Source organism: Agelaius phoeniceus, chromosome 5 (assembly GCF_051311805.1).
Source record: "Agelaius phoeniceus isolate bAgePho1 chromosome 5, bAgePho1.hap1, whole genome shotgun sequence".
Taxonomy (NCBI): Eukaryota; Metazoa; Chordata; class Aves; order Passeriformes; family Icteridae; genus Agelaius; species Agelaius phoeniceus.
The window spans coordinates 47,145,555-47,161,143 of NC_135269.1; the positions used below are offsets into that span (position 1 = coordinate 47,145,555).

The 15,589-nt window shown below is 38.7% G+C and overlaps 1 protein-coding gene across 2 annotated transcripts in view; it reads left to right on the top strand.

The window, feature by feature from the left end:
• The window catches only part of ZNF277 (zinc finger protein 277), a 42,771-nt gene that overhangs the window by 8,085 nt on the left and 19,097 nt on the right, over positions 1–15,589 (top strand). The window contains exons 1-4 of one of the 2 annotated variants that reach the window (XM_077178945.1): positions 3,634–3,783; positions 9,407–9,605; positions 13,151–13,239; positions 14,935–15,017. In XM_077178945.1, the coding sequence (XP_077035060.1) occupies positions 9,547–9,605; positions 13,151–13,239; positions 14,935–15,017 (231 nt within the window). In that variant the 5' untranslated portion in view covers positions 3,634–3,783; positions 9,407–9,546. Of the gene's footprint in view, positions 1–3,633; positions 3,784–9,406; positions 9,606–13,150; positions 13,240–14,934; positions 15,018–15,589 lie in introns of those variants that run through there. The other variant, XM_054631946.2, reaches the window with a different exon arrangement.

Below are 15,589 nucleotides of genomic sequence, written 5' to 3' on the forward strand. Positions count from 1 at the left end.
GAACGAGACCTCTCAGGATGCATTTTGAGGTTAGTTCTAATTTGTATGAGTCTGAAAAAATTTAAGTGCTATTTAAAATAAAAGTTTCACAGTATTTGCAGTTGTTTTTTTTCACATAGTTGCCTTTTTCACGGAAAGTCTACCAGTGGAAAAGTTGTAAACCCTGCAATGCAAATGTTTTAGTTAGGAGCATGGCAGAAATTCCCATCATAATGACGTGGGGGTGTCAGGAACTGCTAAAGCAGGCTTTATGTTTTTAAGGCAAATCACACAGCCTTTCCTGTAGTTACAGAGAGTAAAGCAATTGTTTTAAAAGACCACAAGGCAATTCTTTTAACATCAAAAGGATAAACGTGCTTGGAAATTGAATCCTGTTAGAGGAAAAGAACATGTGACAAGAAAAGGAAAAGACTTGTAATAAAGCATTATTGATCACTACTAAATGATCACAATAAAAAGAAGAGTAAAGTATTTAACCTGCTTTACATAGCAATGCTGGCATGGAAGTTACTAGGCTCAATACAGTATTTTTAAAGGCACTGCAAAGACAAATTATAGCAATGAAGTATTACTGTCTATATTAAACACATTGTTAAGACCACTCCTTTCTGGGAGAGCTAAGGTCACAGACACAGAATATGTAAAGTAAGACATGCCTTTTTCCAGCTTGCTGCTCTTTGCAGAGGGTTAAGCAGAACAGTGGCAGTGGTAACATACACAAGTACTACGTTTGCATATACATTTTTTTACTTGTGATGCCTTCCAGTAGGTATTTTTTAACATTTTTTCAGTTATGGTCTAGAGCACCTTGACACAAAACTGTGCTCTTTTTTTTTCTCTTCTTTTTTTTCCCAGGAGTTTTCATATGAAAATGATTGAAATGATAGAAATGAAATGATAGAAATTCGATCTTTATACCTTAAATTTAAACAGCATTGTTTATGCTTTATTATGATGTCTCTGGTATGCCTTTTTACTAAATAGCAAGTTTAACAGAAAAAAGCTGCTAATTTTTGTTAGATAGATTTGGATGATACGTACAAAAGAAGAGCCTGGATGGTCCCTTTTGTCCTTCCATTTCAGATTCTTCCGTTGGATATTTTCTTCATCTTCCTTGTAACTCAACATTCTGAGTTTCAGGCTACATAATTACTTTGTTAATCTTTCCAGATAATAGTCTAGGGTTTAATCATTGCTTCTAATCCCTTATTTTAGTAGATAATGTGGATCTCAGCTCTCCATGTCTACCAAGTCACATGATCACACTAAACAAGGAAAGGTAAACAGAAATTTTGTTTAACAATAGCCGTAAGAAATCACAGGAGCTCTAAAAAGTATAATAAAATTACTCAGTATATAATGCTGAAGTAGATAAATATTTTTTTCATATTTGTGACCAAAATATAAAACCCTGATTTTAGTTACCCTAATGTAAGTCTCTGTTATTTACCCAGGAATGAGGCATTATACAGCTCTGAGCTTGCAACAGGACCTGCTGTAATGTGTTAAATATTTATAAATTGCATATTAACATCAGCACTTAAATATTGTTATGAATACTTACTGGGGTCACTTTCATTAGTGTGTGTGTGGGCATGCATGTCCCTCTGTGTGAGAACAGTAGGTTTGCTCTGGTCTTCACAGATGTGGGGGTTTGTCTGTGCTCCAGCAGAAAGACAACAAGCAGGGGCATGTATCTGCTGCTGAACTGGGCAATAATCTAGTCTATTATTTAAACATGATCTTATTGGCAAGCACATTGGTTTTGTTTTATTAAAATTCCAGCACTTCACATTTTTATTAATCACTTTCCCAGTCCTATTCAGTTGTGTTCTGATGCCTGTGCTGCGGTGCCATAGCAACACTTGTTAATGCTAATGAAACTGCAACATCCTAAGCTCCCCGACAGAGCAGCCCTGTTAAATATGGCTATTAAGCACAGTTGTATTTCTGTTAGTTCCAGCTCCCAGCAGACACCTGCTCTGCAGAAACTCTGTTCTGAGTTATTAGGATTCGGTAACTTACAGCTTTTCTTAAAGCTGTCATTGAACTGGAATCAAATTCTCATATTCCTAGACAGCAAATGCTACAGAATATGTACAGTGTCTGTAAAACTGACAAGCTTTAGCTGTAGGATTAAGTGTTCTTTTGAAGTGCTCATTTGCATTCAATGAAAAAACAGGCACGGCTGGGACTGATTGATCTTGGGGGAAGCTACAGGATGTGTTCTCCCCTAGAGCATATGGACATTTTAACTAAATATCATTCATAGTGTGTTAACGAGCAGAAGTAATAGGTAAATAATTCCTCACGAACTCAGACTTAATTCAACTTAATAGAAGTACTTGAGGGCTTTAATATATTGAGATAGGAGATGATTATGTACATTGATTCTTCTTTCACTAGGAAGCATATTTGCATGTAGTATTGGTGAGGACCATGACAGGGTGTTTTATTGTCATTATTCCGAGTTTTGGCTTTGAATACTGTTTATTTGGCAAGTCATTAGTCATCCATCTTTTGTGCTCTGGAAAACAAAGGAAAAATCCTGTAATCAGTGTAAAATTGTTTCCAAGAATATGACCACAAATTAGGGAATGCTGCTGTGCCAACAAATAGATGCTGCAGTGCCAAGGCTGCAAAACAGGGAAGCTGTCATGTATGTATTTCGAGTGTCAAGCCGATCCTTCTCCATACTCTTGCATCATCTCAAAAACAATTGATTCCAAGACAAAGCTTTAAAACTGCTCATTTCCTAAAGAGTTTTAAATGCAGCACTCTTTTGTGCAGAATTACCTTTAGGAATACAGGTTGGTTCCCCATTGTACTCTCTGGAGGGGTTTGGTCATTTTGGCAACTAAATGGTTTTGCCATGTGATCAGTGAGAACTTGGGGGAGGGTGCTCAGCCTTTTTGTTTTCCATTCAGCATCTGTTGGGCTGCTAGTGTGGAGTGCCAGGTTTGCTAGGTGTCTTTTGTTTTCCTGTCATTCCTTCTTCCCTTTGTTCTTTACGTGTCTAAAAACCTGTCTTTTGCTCGTTATTTGGACTCCTGTATTCACCAGTATGTCTTTGTTGTGTTCATTTTTGTTTTTGGATCATTTCAAGTTCTTGTGCTAATCTCCTCATAATATTAACCAGCTGTATTAATGAGATAATAAACCAGATTTGTTGGTAATGAATTGATCCATTCAACTATTGGATTTAATTAGAAAGACAGTTAACATTCCAGCAGATGTTCTTATTTTGTTTCATTGTCCTTGTGTTACCAACAGTGGGATATTTACATCGTAAAGTCCTCAGCCTAAGGCCTTATTGCTGTGCCATAGACTAAAAAAAAAATAACAGGAAACCCATAAATATGTCTTAAGCAAATTTGTATTAATTCCTTTCTCATCATTTCAATTCTCAGACTTTGCAATGCCTTGAATTTTCAAAGTATTCTTCATTTAATAATAAATCGATTAATCTGTTTTAAAATAGTTTGATTTCTTCTTCCCCAGTTAACGCCCCTTGTCTTTGGACTTACCTCCTTTTTCTTTGGACTCCTTTTCCTCTGGTCTTGTGACTCTCATTCCTTTTTATCTAGCAGCAAAGCTTCAGAAAGAAGGATGTGAGTGGCCCTGTCCTCAGCATTCCCTGCAGCCCAGCTGATGGAGCTCCTCCCTCCCCTTGCTGGTTGCCTGCTGGAAGAGCCTGCCACTCCCTGAGCTCTGGCACTCGGGGCACGGCTGCAAGTCACACCTCAGGGCCAAGCTGTGTGAGTGCAGAGTTCTAACAGTGAGGTGAGCCCACATACCTCCACTTGCTAGTTGGAGAGTGTAATTCATGCAGCAGTGTCCAGTTTGTCCCCAGAGCTAGTGAGAGCAGATTGTTCAGATGTGCAACCAAGTAGAATTGAGCACAAGAGCTCCACACTGCACTTAGTGTGCATTTAGTGTGTTAGGTGTGCCCATGCTGACAACAGTGGATTCTGCAAACTGAAGCCAGGGCTGAGTGTCCTTGTTAGGAAGCAGTGTTAAAATCTTAGTGGCTTCTTTTCCTGTGTGTAATGCCTTTAAAGAAACCTTGCACACTCTGGCAGGCTTATGCTAAAATTGTATGAGACAGCTGAGGCTGTAAAGCTGAGAAGGTTCTCTTTCACCTTACTGCTTCTCACCATGCACTCCTTAGTTTGCTCTTGCCCTCGGTGGACTCTTGTGGCAGCATTTTCAACATTCTTGAGCAAAAAGAAAGGAAGGAATGGTTCTTAATGGTAAAGAGCTGGATTGACTCATCCAAGGATTTGGCAAGCCTGGGAGCCAGCACAAGCAGAAGGGCAATGGTAGATGGGAAGGAGTGGTGGGATAAGGGGGAGAAAGTCAGGATAATGAGACATCCCTGTGCTTCTTGGTAGCAGCAAGTGGTTACACTGGGGACCATCTCTTCAAAACTCCCTTTCAAAAGCCAAATCTTTCCTTCCCTTTCTTCTTGATAATAATATCTGTTGTATTGGCTGTAACATTGCATGGCATATTGCTTTGTGATAATTGCATGTGGATTGTGCAGGTGGAGTGCATTGCCTGCCCTGCTGTAGCTGTGTTATAACTGTGTGGGTGGAACATTTACTTAATTGTGCAAACCAACATTGGTTTGGAGCTTAGAATAATTGTATTCAAAAGTAAAAATGTTCCAGTAAGGAAAATGATTCCATTTTCATCTTGTTGCTTCACTAGCTGTGAAGATTAACTAGTCTATATTATAACAATTCTTAAAATAAAATGAGGCCATATAATTTCTATAACAGGCAGCCTTTTTTAATTTACTTTTTTTTCCCTCACTATTGTAATGGTGTATACAGTCCCTGTGCAGGGATCAGAAATCCATTGTACTGGGTATCCTGTGGGTGCTTATTAAAAAAAACCCCAGTGCTTATTCTAGTTTTGAAGGTAAATTGTTTTCTATACCATCTCATTCTCAAATACCTTCAAAGTATTAATTTCATTGTCCCCTGAAGCACTTGGTATACTTCTTAGTTTTAGTTTTCAAAGAAGGTATTCCTCTGTTCTCTTCATTCTACTAATCTACCTTTTTTAGCTCTGAATTAGGTGTTAAAGACCATAGTTTTAGCTGTCCTGTTAAAGGTTGAACAACATGGTGTCAGCTGCCAGTTCTGTGACTGAGAAAGGGATTTTCTTATTTTCTGAGTTCAGAGGGCTTTCTGTGAAGCCTTTGGGATGTCCCGTTGCATAACAGTCATGCTGCTTTTCTATTAGGCAGAGAAGAAAAACTCAGGGGCAACAACATGATTCATCCAAAATTTAATGGATGGGTTTTATAAGGCTGTCTTCTCATAGGGAGTCTCATGAGTCCTGTGCTGTCATGTGCTGTTCATCACAGACACAATAAGCAAAGGTGATATATTTTGCTGTTAATACACCTTTTATTTTCCTAAGTGGTAAACACGAGGGCCAGCTGAAGCATTGCACGAAATTTCATGTTATTTGAGCAAATTGCACCCAAAAAAGTACTATTCAATGTTAACAAATGCAAAGTAACACACAGGAGTGAAGACACAAAGAATATGACCACTGTCTTGTGCATTAACACCTGATTCACAACTTAGGAGACTGAATCATTGAAGAGAATTCAGTGGTTAATTCAATGATCCTAAAAGCAAGTGACATACCAGAAATAAAAGGTAAATATAAGAGAGTTTGAAAAAGAAAAAAATCTGTGCTGATTTAGAAACATATTTTCTTCCACTCTTGGACATTTTCAGGCTACCTCTTACCACATTACATGAAGGTAATGTAACTCAAAGCTAGTTCTACTAGCTTTGAGTTGAACCAGGACATCAAGGAATAAAGGAAAAATTTCATAAAATCATTACAAAAATATGAAAAGTTGATGCAAGTTTTTGTCGGTGTTAAAAAAACAAGAATTTCAAATAGTGCAGGAATAAGTCAATGGTGAAAAGAAAAATAAAAGCTGCTTATCTGAGGGGCTCATATAGCCTTTGACTTAAACTCTCCATAGTCAGACTTCTGGAAGACTATTCTATTTGTGTGATTACTGTTTGTTTGCCCTATTTTTATCCCATTCGTAGGTAATTGCTTCTCACCCTTGTCAGTCAGGGCACATGCACCAGAGGGGTGTTTAATCCTTCTCTGTGAAGTTATTCTCATTGCAGTAGATTCCAAGAGAAAAGCTTGCTGCTTTTCCCTCATTTTCAAATGTCTCTGCATGTAGGAGTCTTGGAATCTGAGAATACATCTGAGAGTTTTTATTTCCCTGTTAGCCCTAAGCTGTGCTATAGTTAACAGCTTTTATTCAGTACCTGTAGCCACTCTGCTCCAAATATAGAAACAAAATTAGCTGCTTTTGCAGAGATTTCAATATTATTCTTGGATTTATTTGTACTGTTTTGAGGTTGGTGCTACATTAGTCCAGTAAGTGCTGTGCTAAAGGCTGTGCATTTGTTCAGCTCTGTGCATTTATTCTCTTGTTCAGTGTTTTTTGTAGCAGATGAGTAAAGAGATATTTACATGGATTCCTTTTTCCTTTGCCTCTTCTTTTAAGCGCCTTTGAAAGAAATTGCATAAGCTTCTGCATTTGCCAAACTGCTCTGATAGCCTAAAGTTATTCTCTTTTAGCATTAGCTACTCTGTTTGGGCAGCAAAAAACCTTCTCCCTAGTTATTCCTTTCATCAACTTATGACTACAGTTAAAGACTGAGCAGTTCTGTTTTTCCAGCCCAAGCAGTTGCTATTCACAAGTACCCTTACTAAACAAGGCTCCTTGTCTAAGTGTTGTACCAGTTCCTGCTGACACACCTATCTGTTGAAAGTTGATTTATTGAGGCAGATAGGTGCTTATTTATTTGGATTTCTAATGGTTTAAATAAGTCATTGCAAGACAGCTATACCAAAAATTATCAAAAAGCAGTGTTGCTCTTTACTGGGTTAAGTTGAACTGGCTGACAGAATATCTTCTTTGTTCACTTGGCATCAGCAATTGCAAAGGAAATTCAGTTCTACTTTTCTCAGTAAACATGGTGTAATGCTTCTTCAGCAACAGAACTGACTGTAAGAATGGACAAAGCTAGGCTCTTGCAGGTACCATCAATTTTGCTTGGGAGATTTGACCCTTTCATGAGGATTGCTCTAGCACATGGTGTAGCCACTGCTGTTCTTAAAATAAGACAAAATGGAACAATTTCTGCAATGCCAGTTTAATAAAGAAATTTCTAAGGGAAGGGAATGAGCTGAAGTGTAGATTAAATTATGAGAAGAAAAGTGTTAGATTGTGCACAGCAGCTGCATTGCTCCAGGTAATACCATGCTCTGTGTGCTGCCATCTTTCTTCAGTGCTTGGTTTTATGTGATAAATTGAATTCAGTGCAACCCAGCCATCAGTCTTCAGGCAAGGCAGTGCCTTTTCAGGAAGTTCTATATTTCAGAAGTCCTAAGTAGAAGCCTCAACAGTTGTGCAGGACATAATATATATATATTGTTCCAGGAGCAGTATAGAGCTGATAAAGGTGTGTTTCCTATGCTTTTATCCCCTTTACCACCTGTGGCTTCCAGCAGCTCCAGCTTACCCTCAGTCCCCTGGGGCACCCCCTCCAGGGAGCCATTGCCTGTGCTGTGGCTGCTTTGGAGCTCTGTGTGCCTGTTCCTCTGCCTGAACACAGATTTGTCACAGAACTCACAGGGGCTTCCCAGGCCTGCCTCTCAATGGGGTTCTCCAGCCTTTCTTGGGTCATTTCAGTGTCTTGGTAGAACTTGGGATGGAACCCTGATACATTAACATTTTTTCCTAGGAAAAAAGCTAAACTACTGTGATTTTTAAAATTATTTTTCAAATTTCCCTATGAGCAAGGTACCAGACTGTCAGATTAAGTATACTTGCCAATGTATAACATATATATGTCATTTTTGTAGGGTGAAAGTTATCTAGTAAATATTAATTAAGGTTCCTTTAACCATATGAATTTTAAAATTCATGTGTGACAAAATAACAGACTTGAGAGAAGGCCTTTTTCCTAATTCTTCTGGTGTCTTCAGAAACTGATGTCCAGGAGGTTCCCTCAGAATATCAGGAGATGGTTTTGCACTGTGAGGGTGTCTGAGCACTGGCACAGGTTGCCCAGGGAGGTTGTGGAGTCAAAGCCATTTGCATGGTCCTGGGTAAGGATCCTCCTTGACCAGATGACCTCCAGAGGTCCCTTCCAATCTCATCCACTCTGTCACTCTGTGAAGTTTCATTTTTCTACAGAGGTGTTCATGTCACTGCAGGAATCCAGAGACACAGAGCTTATTCTCCTGCTGCACAAACCTCATAATACAGGACACCCATGTTTTCAATTTTCAACTTCAAGAGGGCAGGAACATGGGGAGTTTTTTTCTGTTTACTTTTTGCTATCCAAAATTGACATCTAAAATTGAGGATACCTGTTGAAATTGGCATTTGCTTCCAAGATAGACCCTAACCCAAGATTGAGGTAGGATTAATTTGGAAAATGAACACCATTTACTTCTGGACAGCTGGAATTTGGTTAGGCTAATGGGGCCAACTGTTTAACTCTCTTGGTCAGTGTGTCTTAATGAATTATACTAATTTATGGAAGAGCTTATGAATTTAGACCAGTGTTGTTTAAATGGGGAACACACAGATGTAACCCCAGGACAGCATGTGGCAGTGACTCACCTCTGTGGTGTCACTTGAGGAACCTGTGTCTGGCTGGTACAGTATGGTACAAACAGGGACCATTCACCTTTCCACATGGAGCATGGCTTCCCCTTGCTCAGCATCTGTACAGTTAGAAAGTGCTCCAGTGGGCACAGGCAGCCAGTGGCAGTAATCTTGACCGAGGATAATCTTTTGTCACAGAACAGTAAATTAGATGTTAATGGGAAAAAAAGGCAAGACAAATGCATATCTTCAAGAGTCAGTCAGAAAATTATAGAAGTATTCTGCAAAAAATAAAAGTATAACTAGGAAAATTAGCATGCAAAACAGTTTGTGTTATACAGTCTAAATCCTTCCTGACACTGAGCAATGTGGCTCAGAGTATCAGGGAGCCACAAAGAGTGGCTTCATTCATATCAACAGGTAGATTGGATAGTGAGAAGAAAAGGAGGTTTCCCATCATAAAATTTCTTTAGTGGTAAGCAGAGCACTTGTATGTGACTGACTTGGTGTCAGCTGGGAGTTTCATTTGAGAAAGACACCTGAGAACTGTCCTGTGCTGACCTCCCAGTGTCCCTTGCTTGTAATCAACCTGCTTACAAGCATCTTGCTCCTTAAGCGATCCATGCAACAAAACTGAGACTCAAACAGGTTTTGTACTACCTAAAAGTACTCCAAGAGATGTAGATTTATTTACTTAGTCAAAATTAATTTTTTTTTTAATTCTTATTTTAGATACCGAGTGTATTTTGGAGCCTCTGTCTCTGCCAGAAAGTCCAGGTGGTGTTGATGCAGTAGAAAGTTCTCCCTATGTGCCTTGTATTTTCTGCAAAGAATGCTATGTCTTAGCAGAACAAAACCAGCTCCTGAAGCACATGATTATTGAACACAAGCTCGTCATAGCAGATGTGAAACTGGTGGCAGATTTTAGAAGGTAAGGGTTATGTCATTTTAAATGAGTGTCTATGTGTGCAGGTGTTATTGAAAGCTTTGGAAAAGTAGAGATCATCTTTTTAAAAAAGACATTGTGGGAGAATTTCTGCTTATGAGCCTTTTGCTGCTGGACTGTAAGGTTGTTTTCCTATTTCCTTCCCTCTCCCTAGTGCCTAGATGTTGCTGGGACTAGTGAGCTCAGTTTTAGAATAGATGGCAATTCCTGTGTTTGACATTTTTTTATATATCCTAGGGTCTTCTCAGGTCCTATCACTGATCAACAAGTTGTGTGCAAATTAGAAAGCTGGTTTTTAGCAAAGCCCATACCAGACAATCAGCTTTCCTAATCTGGGGTTTTATTTGTGTAGGGCAAAACTATTTCCATCCCTGTACAATGTCCTCAAGCTGTGTATTGTACACAGAAGCTGCTCAGTACAGGATCTCTCACACTCTGGGATGAAATTTGTTTGTGCTACTGTGACAGTGTTCACAGGGGTCTTATGTTGAGGGAAGAGACGAGGATCTGACTCCACTTCTCAGAAGGCTTGATTTATTATTTCATGATTCACATTACATCAAAACTATACTAAAGGAATAGAAGCAAAGGTTTCATCTCAGAAGGCTTGCTAAGCTAAGAATAGAATGGAATGAATAACAAAGGCAGCTGTCCCAGACTCTGTCTGAGCCAGCTGTGCTGTGATTGGCCATTAATTACAAACAAGCACATGAGACCAATCACAGATGCACCTGTTGCATTCCACAGCAGCAGATAATCAATGTTTACATTTGTTCCTGAGGCCTGAGAAGCTTCTCAGGAGGAAAAAATCCTAAGGAAAGGATTTTTTTTTTATATAAAAGTTGTCTGGGACATGCTATTTTAAGGACAGTATTGCCCCAACAAAATCACATTTAATCCTTAACTATGCTTTTCAGTACTGTGATCTGCATACAACTATGACTCCTTCTACAGCTGTGTCATTGATCATCTCACCAGGGTCACGTTTGGCTTTCTCTCTCTTAACTTCCTCCAGTGGCTGGCATGGCCCCAGCTGGCCTGTAACTTCAGAGACAAGGGACTTGCCTGGCATTTTGCTTTCCACAGTAATGTGTGGGCCAGGAGGGAGGCTAGACAATACCTGCCAGTCTGTAGATAGTTCTGCTGTAATATTTAAGTGTTAGACAGATAAATTCTCAACTAAAGTGAATTTTCTAGTAGGTCTTCTGTCACTAGTTACTAAGCCAAAATCAAGACCTTATGTCTATCAAGACTCAAAAAAAAAAATGAAATAATACAATATAATTTAGGAAGAGAAATGTAAGCCATATAAATTAAATCCTTAATCAAATGTATGAGCTTAACGTTGCTTAAAATTGAAAACTGATGGTAGTTTTTGTTTGCTTTTCTGCTGAAGGCAGGCAGAAGGAGAATGTACTGTTCTTTGGAGATAGTACTAGTATCTTTGGGTAAGTAAAGGAATCAGAGCTGCTCAGTCATGGACCACCAGTCTAAGAGTGCTTGGGGGAATTATTTTACATAAATAGAAATGTATTTTAAAATCACCCCTTCAAAAAGGGCCCATTTAGATTATTTTTGCTGCTAATGCAATTGGAAGCTAGCCAAATCTTACAGAAAGTGGCCCCAGGACATGAAATGATGGAATTGTTGCTCTGAAGTGTGCTTTCTCTGATTTGCTGTATTAGTAAAATAGTCTAATACTATGCACAAAAAAGAGAATATATTCTGAAGTGTGGAACTGAGGTGAGGAAAATACAGGGTTCAACTCTGTAAAGATAGTATTATTTTTATATTTAGCAATGAGTTACAGCCAGTCTTAGGAATACATTTCTTGACAGAACTGCAAGAAGTGGATAATCCAGAAAAGACCAATGCTAATGGAAAATTTTTTTCTTTTCTTTTTAACTTTGAAGAATAAAGATAAGTTGGCATAAGGGCAGAGGGAAGAGATAAGGGGAATAAGCTTCTGCTTCATGACTTAACATGATCACTCATTCTGTCTCCCTGGAAGTATCACAAGGCATTGGTTTTATCTGGTCATTGATTGTTTGGGTTAAGTCTTATGATATGAAATCCCTTAACTGTAATTTCTGTGACACAGACAGTTATGGGCAGGTGAGTTTGTACCTGTGTTCATTTCTCTCAGTGCAAGGGAGAGACATCTATTAAATGAGCTCTTGAAATCTCTCCATTTGCACATTTATGTCATAAAAGCTCAAGGATGACTTAGTGTGGAAGAACTACAGTTCTATTCAGCAGCTCTTTCAGTGAGCATTGCAAACAGTGGAGCAGGCAGGGGGAGAAGGAAGGACTCACCTTCACTTACTGACATCTGATGATGCTGCTGAATGAGCCCCAGCCACGTGTGCTGGCTTCACTGTGCTCAGCTGTCTGCTGCCCCAGAGGTCAGTCCTCTCCATGTCAGACTTAACAGAAAGAAAGATGTGCTGATTCCTTGGCTGCTGCAGGGGAAGTCCTCAAATATATTAGATGAGAATGGTAGAGGCAGTGTGAGCCACTATGGGATGTGATAGCTGTGGCAAGTAAACTTACAGATTGCACAAGTATTAAAAGCTGCAGCTATTAAAAAATGCTCTCATAATAATGAAAGCTGATTTTTTAATTATCTTTTGCCTGATTTGGTGGCACAAAATAAGAAGAAATCACTGAATAGCCTTTGCCTTACCAACTCTCACATGATTTATATCACACATGAATATAAATTTAAGCAAGCACTTAAGCATTTTCAGATTATTTTTTATAGTAAAATTCTGAATAATTAGCACAAGAGTTGCTTGGTTCCCTTCATCATATAAATGAAGTGATGATTTCTCCTTGGTTAGATAGTAGCCTCCTAGTCCAGTGGAAATCTAATCTCAGTTGTGTTCTGTTGATGCAGCTGTAATACCAACAAAGAAAGATAGTACAGAATGGTTTTAAAAAACTGTAGTTGATGGGTTAAACTTTCAAGATGTGTTTAGGTCTTTTCTTATTCTGTCTGCTGTCTTACCCCCAGGTGTACAGGGACTTCATTCTTCTGTCTTTCTAGTTGTCTGCCAAGCTACAGCTTTCACTGTAACTCCACAGGAGACCTGCCAAAACCTCACTTTTGTCAAGTTGGTGTTTTTATTGAGTTTCAGCTTCCTGACTGCATCTTGCAGAACACAGAGCACAATATTTTGGGAATTTGAGAATGCTCTGTAATACATTTTTTCAGTAAAGATGCATCTGAGTGGCACTTCTGTCTTTAGATGTGAATAGGTCACAGTGTTTATGCAAAGCTTGGTGCAAATCTGCTTATTGAGTTCTTCACTTTGACAGCATGGTTAAACCCAGTTTAAGTGAAACTGAATTAATTTCATAAAATTGAAAACTAATGTGAAGGAAGAAAAAAGGGACACAGGAGTTAAAAAAAAGAAACAATAACACATAAGAATTTAGAGCATTAAAAAACAAGAGCTAATCAATTTTTTATTACAAGATTTTTGGTGTTTCCTTATTCACTGATCATCTCCCCCTTATTTTTAAAGCTACATTCTGTACTGGAAGAGGAGGTTTGCAGAACAGCCTATCACAGACTTTTGTAGTGTGATAAGAACAAATTCAAAAGCTCCATTAGGTAAGTATGCTGCTTGCTCACTCTCTGATGGGCAGATGATGGGATAATTTCTGGCATATACTGCTGCTTTGATCAGCCACGTGTGTCTGACACCAGGGCAGAAACCCACAGAAGTAATGTTTAACTCTTAAGCACATATCTAAACTTACCTTTACCTAGGATTACAACACATGCTTCAGCACTGTGCTGAGTGAGGATGAGATCAATACAGGCTTAAATGTGCTGTGAACTGGGGCCTGTTGCAAATCAAGGCCTGGAAGCAGAGCTGCTCACATTGTGCCTGGGGAGATGGTGGTACCCCCTGCATAAAACATCAGTGATGGTCCTTCCAAAATGATGAGAAACATTCCCAGTGAGCTGCCTTTTCTGACTTCACCCTGCCCACCATCTGCACTGATGCTGCTTAATTCTTCTTGGACATCAGGGCCACATCCCCCTTCATTTCCCCTGGCACAGTGCTCCCTGCCCCAGGAGAAGTCATCCTCACAGAAGCCATACAATTGTGCAGTTTCCTGTGCTCCAACACAAGTCTGAAACCATAGTTCACTGTTCTTCTGCATTGGTGTGGTGCCATATTCCATCCTTGGGACAGTGTTGACTGTGTGAAGGAAGGGTTTTTCTCAGAAGCAGCTCTGATGCATTACTCTGGCTTTCCTTTTCTAACAGAAAAACACAGTTTACCTAAAACAGATGAGAACTTTAGGGCTTTTCTGCATCTTTAATTCTCAATGGAGACCTTAAAAGACAGGAAGCAATGCATACAGCTAATGTCAGAGATGGTTAGAAAGTGGAAACTGAGTACAAAATAGATGAAAGTAATTTTTTAATTATTCAAAGTAATTTTAAGAAAAGTAGCCCTGAAAAACATCAAAATCATTCCAAAAATCGTCATTCTGTTTCTCTTACACTTACCACTCAGTTGGAAAACTGCAAATCAAGCAGCTGAAGAGCAGAATTATGAAATATCACTGAGCCTTCTCCTTCTCTCTCTCTCTCTCCTCACCCCTCCCTCTCCCTCCAGAAAATTGTTCATGTCTTAACCCATTATCTTTTGTATTTTCCTACATGCTGAGTAATTGTAATTCCTTTGAATAAAATTGTTGCCTTCTTCAATTGGATATGACCATAAATAGTAAAAAGGTTGCTAAAGATAAAATATGTGTAAAACATGTAAGTAGAAATGTAAATTAGGCAAGTCTCAATGTATGGTACTGAACAGTTGTGTATATCCACAGGTGGAAAAATATTTGATGGTAAAAGGTAATGTGAGAGATCAGAGCAAGGGGAGGATAAACCAAATTATGATAGCTACTGAAAACTAACAGTTTCTTAGGGAAATAACTGGTAGGATAAAATTAAAGGCAATTTCATATTTCTTTCATGCTGACTTTAATCTGTAACCAATGTAAATGCTAATTGTTTTATGTATCCAGAAGAACCATCAAAAAAATGAATAAAACTGGTAGTGGAGAAAAGCTGTGCAGGACTTTTGCCTTCATACTCCAATATAAATATGCACAAATATTTAAATATGTTTCATTATCTTATGAAATTAAAGTAACTGACTTTTTTAGGTTAAAAATCACATTCTTACATTGTTAATGTATTCCAAAGTCTTAGCAAATTATCTGTCAGTAATATTCAAAGCAGCTGCAACTTCCCATTCCTTACTCACACTTTCTAATCTCTTAACAGAGGAACAGGACAATTATTTTCTTTTATGTGATGTTTTACCAGAAGACAGATTACTTCGAGAACAGCTTCAGCAAAAGAGACTGGTAAGAAATTATTGTTTCATTTTTTAAGGTAAACACTCCAATAGAATAATATATAATAACTTAGCAGGCATTTTAAAGTGAAAGCATTTTTTGTGAGATGGCAAAATTCTGAATTTTTTTTTAAACTAATTTCCCTAGCTGCTGCACAACCATGCACAAATCCCTTGTTTATAGATTTTTCCTTGGGATAAATGTACAGGTTGTATGTCAGTGTTCTACACAAGTGGAGAATACACCCAGAACACTGAAAAAGGTTGAGTGTGCTGAACATTTTTCTGCTTGCAAGGATCTGCCATGCATTGACACACTATCTTTCATGTAATAATACACATCTAGGGAAATTAGCAAACTAGAACTTGGTGTGAGATACTGTGAGCAGAGAAGGTGATACTTACCTACAAAACCTTTGAGCAAGCTGTTTGTGTGCATTCTCACTCCCTCTCCCAGATTTCATTAATTCACAGTCTCATACTCACAAGCACCATGGTGAGTGAGGGGAGGGAGTCTGGCCAGTATTGTTTCTGTGAGATGCAAAGGACATGAAATGCCAGCTCTTGGGTCCACATGAGCCA